This window comes from Triturus cristatus, chromosome 1_1, assembly GCF_964204655.1.
Source record: "Triturus cristatus chromosome 1_1, aTriCri1.1, whole genome shotgun sequence".
NCBI lineage: Eukaryota > Metazoa > Chordata > Amphibia > Caudata > Salamandridae > Triturus > Triturus cristatus.
The window spans coordinates 76,844,106-76,856,919 of NC_140579.1; the positions used below are offsets into that span (position 1 = coordinate 76,844,106).

At 45.4% G+C, this 12,814-nt stretch overlaps 1 protein-coding gene across 6 annotated transcripts in view; it reads right to left on the minus strand.

The window, feature by feature from the left end:
- LOC146869487 (RNA helicase MOV-10-like) overlaps positions 1-12,814 on the minus strand; it is a 567,813-nt gene that overhangs the window by 186,674 nt on the left and 368,325 nt on the right. For all 6 annotated transcript variants that reach the window (XM_085654043.1, XM_085654053.1, XM_085654071.1 and 3 more), the window contains one exon: positions 2,784-2,887. In XM_085654043.1, the coding sequence (XP_085510169.1) occupies positions 2,784-2,887 (104 nt within the window). The remainder of the gene's footprint in view (positions 1-2,783; positions 2,888-12,814) is intronic.

A 12,814-nucleotide genomic window follows, 5' to 3' on the forward strand; every position in this document is an offset into this window, starting at 1 on the left:
TCAGTTTTTCTTAAAAATTCTGATGGAAATGGAGTAAATGATTTAATTTTCAGGAGCACAACCCCCTTCTCCCCCGTGGATTAGGCCCTTAAATGAATATTCTGCTTTCATTCTTGTATCTTCCTTTTTTTTGTTTTTTATTATTCTCTGCCTTTCTCACTGCCGCACACCCAAATTATGCTAACGTTTGCCCAACCAATTGCTCTTTTCCATTTTAAGTAGATCCTTTCCTGATGCTACACTTTTCCCCTAAAACCGCACTTTGTTTTTTTACTTCTCTGCAACATATTCCGTTTGCTTCCTCCATTAATTTTGCATTTCCTATTTAATCACCCCAAATGTCAGTAGGCAGAGGTAATTAAATGGAGTAAGTGACATTAACGTCCCAGACACCGCATCCAGACCCCATTTTCGCTGCCCCCTTTCATTTCTCCTCTGCAACCAATGCAGTGAAGTTACTCCCTTCAGAAAATTGTCCTATATAGAAAGGAAAGTTACCATAAGAGATTCAAAAAGTGGGTTTGGCTTTTTTCATGACGTACAATTCTGTCAAATGTTTCTTGTGGCCTTAATGCAACGCCTAAGACTTCCCAACCCACCGCCCCCAGTCACAAGGATCCTTCACTTGGCCGCGCGGAACAGACGAGTTTGCTTGTAAGCCTTGAGAAGATCAAGGCAAGGACACCTAGAGCTGTGCATTCCTGTTCCTAGGTTTGGCTGTGAAGAACCATCGCGGCTTAAGGATGTGATTTCTCCGAGTACATCCGAGGATCTCACAGTCCATTCTTGTTTTGCAGTTCAGAACTCACGCGCAGACCCTCAAGTGCAGGCTGCGTTTTCTCTGCCCAAAACAACCCAACTAACAGAAACATTGGGGACAGCACATGAACAAGTTTTGCACATTACTGCCGCACATTTCTTAGCCCGTCTCAGTAATACATGGACACCATCAATCAGTGGTTAAAAAGGTTTCCTGGGATCTAAATTAAAAGCTTTTTTTCAATATATCTTGTGTTTTTTGCAGTGGTCCATGTTTGGCCTAGAAACAGATTTTGCTTTATTGTTTTTCTTTTGTTAAAGTCTTGTTTGGCTTCAATCTTGTGGACCTAGCTTCCCACCTTCAAAGGAGTCGTTGATTGAGAGCCACTGCCATCAGACAATAACACCAAAGTGCACAGGAAGTGAGCAGCTAGGCAGAAACGGAAGGGGGGGGGGATTAAATGTCTGTTATACTTGGCTAATGCTTGCGGAAGGGGGGGTGGGGAGGCGAATCAGCGGTTGGACCAATTTCTAGAACTGCACCACCATGATTTAGGACTACATGATTCTTTTTGCTGGCATTGGTTGCACACCAGTATTATGTCATTGTGTAAAACTTTAAAGTTATAAAAAAAACAACAACAAAAACACCATACTACGCGCTTGACTTATCCTACTAGGACTGCCGCCTAACTTCAGTCTGCGGAATGCAGTGTGCGCACACCTTCATCGCCGCATCAGAATACAGAAGTGACAAGGTATAAACCAAGAAACAAACATTGCTGAGTGCACACCCTTACCTTCCAGCTGTCACCAGGGTTGTAATGATAACCCTGTAGGTCTCCAGCTTCTCCTTCCCAGGGAACACATGGCACACCTTCATCACCGTATCAGAATACAGAAGCGACAAGGTATAAACCAAGAAACAAACATTGCTGAGTGCACACCCTTACCTTCCAGCTGTCACCAGGGTTGTAATGATAACCCTGTAGGTCTCCAGCTCCTCCTTCCCAGGGAACACATGGCACACCTTCATCGCCGCATCAGAATACAGAAGCGACAAGGTATAAACCAAGAAACAAACATTGCTGAGTGTACACCCTTACCTTCCAGCTGTCACCAGGGTTGTAATGATAACCCTGTAGGTCTCCAGCTCCTCCTTCCCAGGGAACACATGGCACACCTTCATCGCCGCATCAGAATACAGAAGTGACAAGGTATAAACCAAGAAACAAACATTGCTGAGTGTACACCCTTACCTTCCAGCTGTCACCAGGGTTGTAATGATAACCCTGTAGGTCTCCAGCTTCTCCTTCCCAGGGAACACATGGCACAGCTTCATCACCGCATCAGAATACAGAAGCGACAAGGTATAAACCAAGAAACAAACATTGCTGAGTGTACACCCTTACCTTCCAGCTGTCACCAGGGTTGTAATGATAACCCTGTAGGTCTCCAGCTTCTCCTTCCCAGGGAACACATGGCACACCTTCATCGCCGCATCAGAATACAGAAGCGACAAGGTATAAACCAAGAAACAAACATTGCTGAGTGCACACCCTTACCTTCCAGCTGTCACCAGGGTTGTAATGATAACCCTGTAGGTCTCCAGCTTCTCCTTCCCAGGGAACACATGGCACACCTTCATCACCGCATCAGAATACAGAAGTGACAAGGTATAAACCAAGAAACAAACATTGCTGAGTGCACACCCTTACCTTCCAGCTGTCACCAGGGTTGTAATGATAACCCTGTAGGTCTCCAGCTTCTCCTTCCCAGGGAACACATGGCACAGCTTCATCACCGCATCAGAATACAGAAGCGACCAGGTATAAACCAAGAAACAAACATTGCTGAGTGCACACCCTTACCTTCCAGCTGTCACCAGGGTTGTAATGATAACCCTGTAGGTCTCCAGCTTCTCCTTCCCAGGGAACACATGGCACACCTTCATCACCGCATCAGAATACAGAAGTGACAAGGTATAAACCAAGAAACAAACATTGCTGAGTGTACACCCTTACCTTCCAGCTGTCACCAGGGTTGTAATGATAACCCTGTAGGTCTCCAGCTTCTCCTTCCCAGGGAACACATGGCACAGCTTATTTTCGTCCCAATTGCAGCATGGCTAGATTCAATTGAAATATAAACAAACACCACTCAGATTCAATTTTAAATTGTTAGATTTTGCACAGGATTATAATACTTCCAAGTGAGGGGTGCAAACTTCAAAGGCAAGTGCTTGATTTCAGTTTGTTCAGAAAGAAAAATATGTTGTTCTGCAAAGTGGTAGCTCTACCTAAGACAGGGGTATTTTCTTCCTTTGATTGAATGAAAACACAAGTCCCCCTTTTTTGCAATTTTACATCCTCCATGATGGTGTACTCCCTAAAATATTTTTAATACTTCAGGTAGTTAAAAAAGCATTAAAAGGAGGCATATCTTGCGGATTGACATAATACTTAAAACCCAGAGCCTCATGAGTTGTGAATGTCTACTAACGCCTGTATTAGCCCACGTGTCACTCACTGCCAGAGGTGCAGGCTGACACGTGGGATGGGCATTATGTTTAATGTAGGTGGTACACAACTGTCCTAGGCTAAATCACAAACCTGTCTTTTTTTACATTATGTCAAAATCTAAGGTTTACTGATCAGACTATGCAACATGGCTTTCTGAAGCATACATTTGAATGCAGTCTATTCTTCAAATGTAAATTTCAGGATACTGTTTGCTTTAAGTCTTTACTACTAAAACTAATTTAAGTGGAGCGAGCTGGGAGACCATCAGCAACCATGCACCTGCTATAGATCACAGAGTGGTAAATAAAGCAATAGACCCCACGAGCAAATGCCTACAGTTAGTGAAATATATGGGATATGTACTCCAAGAGCGACCACTGACCTAATGTATTGTGGGGTGTAAGAAACTGGGTTCCTTGGTGATGAGACAGGACTCCGCATCGCAGCCCTGTAGCTACTTCAGAACCACAGTTGCATGACGCATCCTTGACCCGGTATCTTGCAATGATCCACTAACAAGGATTTAAACTACTTTGTTCAGTGGGCCAAACTTGCTCCTTGTAAGAAATTGGGTTACTGGTTGAGGGGGGTGAAACCGTACTCAAGCAGCAACCAAAATGTCCGTCAGGGTGAAAACACAAGCAAACTCCAAATTTAACTGTGGTTAACCCTTAACACCAAAGCGGTAAGGCCTAACTTGGAGACAACGTGTAAAGTATTTATGCAGTACTTCAAGCAGTTTTAAAGTGAAAACAATGCAAGAATGATCCCAAACCAATTTAGATACGCAATCTCAAAGTTTAAAGTGAAAATAGTGGCTAGCACCAGCTTTGGTTATCTGGTCACAACAGACTGGGACAAAGTCACAAGTTGAGGTCGACTGCAATGAGGCATGGGCCGGATACATGGACAGTTAGACCCATCAGCCTTAGGGTGGTCTTTTCCCAAACGTTTTGCCTCACTCCTTCATATTTTTCTGATCTTGTTTCTTTTGGCCTTAGAACTCTATGAACTTTGCCACTGCTAACCAATGCCAGATTGTGTGTGCTCACTCCTTAGAACATGGTATCATTGGCTTATTTACTTTACTTATAATTACCTAGTGAAGTGGTACTACACTTACCCAGGGCCTGTAGATTACATTCTAATAGCAGGCCTGCAGCACTTGTTGTGCCACCCACTTAAGTAGCCTTGCAAACCTTTCTCAGGCCTGCAAATGCAGCCTGGGTGTGCAGTTTTAAACTGCCATTTCGACCTGGCAAATCAACCTTTTGCATGCCTATACCTGCCTTTTTAGGTCGAGCCTAGACAGCACATGCGCGGTCTGCAAGACCTAGAGTAAGCAGTATACTGGCATGTAATCCCGCCTGCCGCTTGCCTTTGGCTAATTCCTCCGTTGCTCTTCTCTTTTGACTCTGTATGGGTTGGCTCTTCCAATACATCACTTCCGATGTATCGGAAGCAGCACCAACCAACTACAGTTTTGTTACGGAGTAAAGTGTTTAGCTCTTTCATTTGGGACTATTTCGTCTGTTTTGTGCTAGGGATATTTCATCACAGCAGCGCCAAGCACTGCACCCGGTTTCTGTTATTTTCTTTTTTTTTTTATCAATCAGCATGGTGCCGCTTCATGGGCCACCATGCTTATACCTTAAATATGCACGGGCGCTGCGCTTTATAGTTTAGCGCTGCGCCCGCTTTCATCATTATTGTCGGCTGCTTCTCGGTTTTTCCTTTCACATGTATACTCTGGTGTTCCTCATGCACCATCTTCGCCTCCTGCCTTCTCTCACTGACCCTTTCTTGACTGTTTTTAAGGGAGATGCCTGAATTAACTCTGCCTGCAACCCGGAGCCTTCTGTTTGTGCACCCCGCTTCTAGTCAGTCTCTCACATTGAAGCTGTTAATTGGCCACAGACGTTACCATGGCAGGCTGAGGGCTGCAGCGAACCCTTTAACCATGGGATTCAGGGGTGTAAACTAGGCCCTGCCATAATCCAAGGTTAGCTCCCGCAAGGTCTGTGAGCCCCTCTACCCCCGTCACTCAATGCAATTGTAATTTTATTTATATAGCGCTTATTCCCGCTTTTCAGCGAGTCCCAGATGATTTCCTTTCATTTTGCGGTAATATACTATAACGAACAAGGCACACGTAGATCTTGCAAGTATTTAGATGTGAGTTGCACATTTTCAGACGATTCCTTGTCTTACTCTAAATACCTGATGTTATCTGAATACAGGGTTAGGACACTCCACGTGAAGAGGCTGCCATGAGAAAAGCAGGGCTAATGCCTCTAAACGATTGAAACAAAGGCCTGTAAGATTAATCTCCTCTGCACCTCTGATGCAAGCTAAAAGAAAAACTGACTTAATTGAACATTCTTTAAACACATGCCCTCACACGATCACCAAATATGAACAGACTAATACCAGCTGACTTAATGCTACCTGGACCGCCCTTGGGGTTTCCATATACAAATAATTGTAACGTCGAACCCCGGTGCAGTTTTATTAATTGCGGTGGATCGGGACTACAGCTCCCAGAAGGCACTTGGTTATTCATTGAAGGTCTGCTATATAGTGTCTCAGTGAGATAGATGGAGCAATTTGTAAATCTAGAATACCATGGCAATGGTAAAAATGCGTTATTCATGCTTTTGTCCTTGAGGCGGGGGAGGAGGAGGGGGGGGGGGAGGGAGATCTCACAATATTACTGTATTATCTAACACTCAGTGGTGCCAAATTTAATCTGATGAAGTTATACCTCATCTGGTAAATACCTCACACACTGAGCCAGTATTTACCATGTGTAATTGTACCGAGTACGAAATTAGTGCACGCAATTGTGGTCATTTTAAAATGAGACCCTAAATGTTGTGTTAAAACTCAGCACAGTTGACATTGTGCCACAAAGCTGTACCGCCTGATTTAACACAAAAAAGTAAATGATGTCAGGAGACTTTAAGTTGTCCCCGATTTCCATTTTTAAACTCTGGTAACTTTAGGTGTGAACCCTTGGGGACCAAAAACAAGTAAGGGAACCACTGTTCATGTGCATGACCAGTAATTGTGGCCCAGTGACGCTACTTCTAGCAGCAAGCCACGTGTGTGGTGCTAGGTGTGCTCTCTCATCACAGCAGCAAAGTGGCGTAAAGGCCAGAGCTCCCGACTCTGGAGCTGGGAAACCCTGTGATTCTGGGCAAATCATTTAATCTCCCGGTGCCTACCAAAAAAACATATCCTTGTGTAACATAATTGGTGCTTATGTAAAGCGCTCCAATAACTTCAGGTCGAGTTCGCGCTTTGTAAAACTGCAAAAAAAGGTTGAGTGATGGGTGCTGAAGACTGGGCTAGTTGGGGGTGTCCACATAAAGAAAACAAACTTGTTGGAGGGGCCAGCGTCTCTAGGTTTCCAGGAAGACTCGCTGGCACTTTTGCTTCAATACTGGTTAGTTGGTTTCCATCCGATAAGTAGGGCGTTTTGTGCCTTGGTCGACAGTGCTAAATGGCTTTGTACATCCGGCCAAAAATCTCTTCACACATTTTGTGGCAACCTATCTAATACTGTCTGTAAAAGAATATTAAAACAATGATTTTCATATTTACAGTGCTTTCAGCAAGCTGGGATCTCGTAGCAAAATAAATGCACATCACCATTTCCTGGTGCACCAACCTGCAAGAGCAATGCACACAGACTCTACAGCAGCAGAACTGGCAGCAGGCCATGTGGACAGCTTCAAGGTTTAGTACTAGCATTGAGGAAATGGCCACTGCGCACCTGCAAGCGTTCAGGAAGCACCAAGTCAGGATTCACTTAGGTCTCGTCACAATGTTGCTCTTCCATAGGCTTGAGTGGAGCTTCACCTTATTTTGCCAGTATAGGGTAGGATAGGATACGTATTTATATAGCGCAGCGAATGCCGAAGCGTCTTGGCGCTCATACAACACAAAGGGGGAAACGAAATCCTCAAATACAAGCCTCTTGAAAGAGCCGTGTCTTTAACATTTTTCTGAAGGTCTGATGGTTATGTATAGATTTTAAAGAGTGGGGAAGCCTATTCCAGAGTCCGGCGGCACGAACCGAAAAGGCTCTTGCTGCCCCATCTAGCTTTCCTAATCCGATTAATCTTGATGAGACTCTGAGTGCTCGATCTTAGCACACGGCCGGCGGTATAAGGAATAAACAGCTTCTGAACGTCCCTAGCACCACCTCCGAAGACAGCTTTGTGTACCAGGCAGATAGCTTTAAAATCTATACGCAGATGGACAGGAAGCCAGTGTAATGCAATGATTCCCTCTGAGATCGATTGATCTCTTGGGACGTCCAATAATAACCTCGCCGCTGCGTTTTGGAGAGTCTGCAACCTTCCTATCTGCGTCTTGTTTATCCCTAGCAATAAAGCGTTGCAGTAGTCTAGTCTGGATAGGACAAGTCCCACTACCACCGCTTTGCGCATTTCGGCGCTGATGAAAGGAAAAATCTTACGCAGCGTCCTTATAAGGAAGGAGCAGGATGATGCAAGGCTGTTGACATGGGCTGAAAAATTCAGCTGATTGTCAAACAGCATGCCCAGATTTCTCACTTTGGACACGGGGCAGGGACACTCACCAGCCCTTGCCGGCCACCAAGATCTGTTCCACAAGGGACTTCCATGACCAAACTCAATAATCTCGGTTTTCTCAGTATTAATCTTCAGGAAGCTTTCCTGCATCCAACTCATAATTTCTGACAGACACCTATGGAATTTAAGGGCTAAGTCAGTAGAATGTTTAGCCGTGGAAATTATGAGCTGCGAGTCATCAGCGTAGGAGACTATCTGGAACCCATGCTTCCTGATAAGTTTCACCAAGGGAGTCACATAGATGTTGAACAGCGTGGGTGAAAATGCTGAGCCCTGAGGAACACCACACGGCAGCTGAAAACTGTCCTACTGTAGCCCGTCCCAAAGTAAATTTTGCTTCCTCCCCTCCAGAAAAGAGGAGAGAAGGGACAGTGCCGTCCCCCAAATGCCAACCTCCTGAAGCCTCGGAGTCAACACCGTATGATTTACGGTGTCGAAGGCTGCTGATAAATCTAGCATCACTAGGACTGCCTTACCTCCCTTGTCCACAATATTGCGGATCTCCTCTGCTGCCACCAGAAGGGCAGACTCAGTAGAATGCTGTGCCCGAAAACCATGTTGGCTCGAATCAAGTAGGTTGTGGGCAGTTAAATATTCTGTCAGGGATCTATTTAGCTCCCTTTCCATAATTTTAGCTGCAAAAGGCAGAGCGGCGATTGGGCGATAGTTCTTTAGTGTAAGAGGGTCTAATGAGGTTTTTTGTAATAGCGGTCTGATGATTGCACTCCTCCAGCTTCTAGGGTAGGTGCCGGACTCTATTACCTGGTTGATTAAAGCGCATAGCTCTCCAGCAATCAGGTCTGGCGCAAGGTGCATAACAAGGGGGGGGGGGGGCAGGGATCTTTAGCTGAGCCTGATTTCGTCAGAGTAATCAATCTACAAGTTTCCTCTATTGTAATGAGAGGGAAGGGGCTAAGGACAGAACTGTCCTCCCCACCAGTTGTCACTAGCTGGCTATGACTATCTGGACTAGGGTGCAGATTAAGAAGATCCCTATATATTACCTGCACCTTGTCTTGAAAAAAACGGGCAAGTTTCTGGCACATTTCCAGGTTTGGCCGATAAATGTTATCCAAAAGGGGCTTGGAAAGGGCCGTGATAGGTTTAAAAAAGCTCCTTGGCTGAATTCCCTGCATCCTTAATCTTAGTCTCATAGAATGTCCTTTTGGCTGATATAATTGCCTCTCTATAAGCTGATAGAGCATGGTTATATCTGGCCTTTCGGTCAATACTATAGTCGACTCTCCAAAGGCGCTCAGCCCTTCTACAAGTACTCTTCAAGACCTTAAGCTCCCTATTGTACCAGGGGGCAGATGGCTTAGTCCTACTTGTACCAAGCCGTTTAACAGGCACTACTTCATCAGCCGCATCCGCCAGCCATTTGTCAAAGAGCAGTGCTGCCTCGGAGTTGTCTCTACTATGAAGGGGGCGTGATTGACCCAGCGCAGTAATTAGATTATCCGCCTTCGTCTGAGACCAAAGTCTAGTTATTACCTTCGGCGCTTTAGAGCGGGAGGACGCTGCTACTATTTCCGCTCTGATAGCAAAACCCACTACGCTGTGGTCGGACCAAGGAAGAGCTTTAATGTTAATAATTTCCAGATCCATATTGCTCGTCAAAATACCATCTTGGGTGTGTCCCATTGTATGAGTCGGACCTTTGACCACTTGGTTAAAGCCTAGGGCTGTTAGATTATCCAGTAGTAAAGCTACCTCTGGTTGATTACTAAGTTCTAAGTGGTAGTAGAAATCGCCCAGAAGGATAAAAGGGTGAGGATCCATTCGGGATTCCAAATGGCTCATAAGCTTTGAGGGGAAAGTGGATTTAGGCCTAGGCGGTCGATAGATTAATAGGCCTTGCAGTTTGAAAACATTTCCCAAATATATAGTAAAATAAAGTGCTTCTGCTGGGAGATCAAGATATGTTTCCACTCGCAGGTTTAAATGTGCTTGATGAGCCACCGCTATCCCCCCGCCCCTCTTGCCTCTCCTATCTTGAGAGGAGACCACATAACCGCTGGGTAAGGCGATGTTCCAGCCTGGGCCCGATGTATTGTCGGTCAAGGTTTCGGTTAGAAAGATTATATCAGGGGAGCGGCTTTCTACCAGATCAGCGATCTGATACTTATTCCTATGTAAAGAGCGAACATTTAAAAGTATGACAGTTGAATAAGAGCCTTTTAGAGTTTGAGATCCAATCCAGTCTGTTGTGGCTGGATTTATGTATGTTTATAGGGAGTAGGTATTGGTTGTTGTGTTTCAAACATGCACAGAGATTAATTTAGGGACATGCCACCAAACAGATGTACACTCTCGCATGCTCGGGCGAATCTATAGGCATCACTTCCAGACCACTTGCAACTTCCCTGAACAGCAGCTATGTGATGCATCTCTGGCCTGGACCTCCCATCGCCTGCTCAATGCATCCACGACATGGGTCCTTGCAGCTCTCTGAAACCGGAATTTAGGTACTCTTGTTCAGCAGGGTCACTGTAGCAGGCGTGCGCTTCATAGCAGTTGGCCCAGAATTTGAGACTTTGTCCTGATTCGCCATGACAAGATAACCATAGTTGGCATTTTCTGCTTTTTGGAGCTATATTGACTGAAATCTTAAACATTGCACATCTCCAGTTCTATTGATAGGATTTTTGTTGTCTTGGTATTATAATTATTAGATCTTACTACACTTTTCCAATTTTGTGTGGGATTTTTCTCGTGTTGTGTTTTCACTTTATTTCTGCTTGAAGTGGTGCATAAATACTTTACATATTGCCGCTAAAGTAAGCCTGAATGCCAAGCTACCAGAAGGGTTAACACAGGTTAATTTGGGTTTGCTTGTGACCCTGACCAGGATTGGGGTGGCTGCTTGAGATGGGTTTCAGCCCCCTCAATCAGTAACCCAATTTCTTACAGGGCCCAAGTACCTTAAATCCTGGTTTGTGGATCATTGCGAGATCTTGCGTCGAGGATGCGTCATGCAGGGGCAGTTCTGAAGAAGCTACACGGCACGATGCAGAGTTCTTTTATCATCGAGGAATCTGTTGATAAGGTGCTTGCTCTGCAAAGGCATACGCAGGCCTGGTTCCTAGGGTACTGTGATGCAAGGTTCATAATCTGGGATGCGTTCATGCTGCATTGGTTCTGCCCACAGAATCACAGTTGGGCGGGCAGAGCACCAGGAGGCCCACTTCCAAAGGTCCAGGACTGGGAAGTCACCACTTAGGGGTCACAGCAGGCAGAGGCCAGGAGGCGGACTCAAGGTGGTTGGAGCCGTATCTTTCCCCAAGGCTCTGAGCAAGAGACCAGACAACTAGCCATTGGAGTTACTCTGGTGGTCCTAGGATCAAGATGCAGGTCCAGTCCTTCACCGGCAGCAGGGCAACAGAATAGCAGTCCTTCTTGTAGCGCAGCACAGCAATCCTTCCGAGTCTTCTACAGGTCCAGAGGTGTATTGAAGAGTTGGAACCGAGGGTCCAATATTTATACCTGGTGCCCACTTTGAAGAAGGAGAAGGTTCTGGAGGTTTCCAACCCCAGAGGTGCTAGCAATTTCCTAACTCCCTGCCCTGGCCCCAGCTTGTCTGGAGTCACAAATAACTTGAGTTCAACAATTTGTGTGTGCTGAGGCAGAGACTTTGTGATGTGCAGGTGTGGTAGGTGACAGCTCATCCCCTTCATCAAATTAGAGAGGACCCATCCTACCAACACCTATTTCCCCTTTGTCTCACTGTCTGGGAGCAATACACAAAGACCAACTACCAGCTACATTTAGTCATTTGGAACAAGATGCAGGCTGCAGGCATCAAACTGTTAGGACAAGGGCCAACTTTCTGAAAGTGACACTTTCAGTACTGGCACTTAAAATCCACACCTACCATTAAAGAGGGTTTTTTTTTTTTTATGTTTTTTTTATTTAGCCACAAGAAAAAAAACGCTTATTATTACATGCCATGACATTTCCTGCATACATAATAAAAAGAAGACCATCTCAGATATTTGGAAAGACAATAAAAAACATATCAAAATTCATGCATAAATATACAGTGAGAATATTCACATAGCAGCTTAGATTACCCTATAACTTTCCTTTGATAGTATATCATAGATAATGACTGTGCCATAAATAACTTACTAATTACAAGTTTGCTACTTCACCAAATTGCTGATTGGGGCCCATAATGTCTGCCCAAACTCTATTTTTTACCCTTTAATGGATACACTGCAGATTCTATGTTGTGGGTAGCCAGTAACCTAGATCTCCAATTAGAAAATGTAGGAGGATCTGTATTAATCCATGGTGAAGTTATGCAAGAGTGTGCCAGGGGCGTAACACAGGCCCCACGCATCCTCCACGGTGCGGGGTCCCGAGCTGCAGGGGGCCCCCTCAGCACAGTACTCTCGTCCGAGAGCTCGAGCAGGGGGCTGTGAGGAGGGTAGAGCAGGAAGACACGTCCTGAAATTAGCCTGGTGGAGAGGACAAGAGGCAGAGACATATCGGGGGTGAAGCCTTGGAGAGGGAGAAAAGGATGGGAAAGGCTCAGTGGGGAGAGGAGGTGATGGTGAAAGAGACAGACTGGGGAGGGTGATCAGTGGACAGAAGGCAGGTAAGAGAGGACCCGAAGAGCATGAAGGAGTTGATTGACGTAGAACGAGAAGGGAAAGAGAGGCGAGGAGAGAGAGGTGGAGAGGAGACCGCAACGCAGAGAGAGAGAGAGAGGGAGCGGCCACCCATTACAGAAGTCACTGCAATAGTATTTATATAGCGCTTACTACCCCTGACGAGGCGCCGAAGAAGGAGATCGGGGGAGAGAGAATAAAAATAGATACTTAGGAAAGATGTGCAGAGAAAGTGAAGAGAGTGTTGTAGAAAGGACAGAGAGAGAAATAAAGGTCGACACCCGAGAGAGGATAA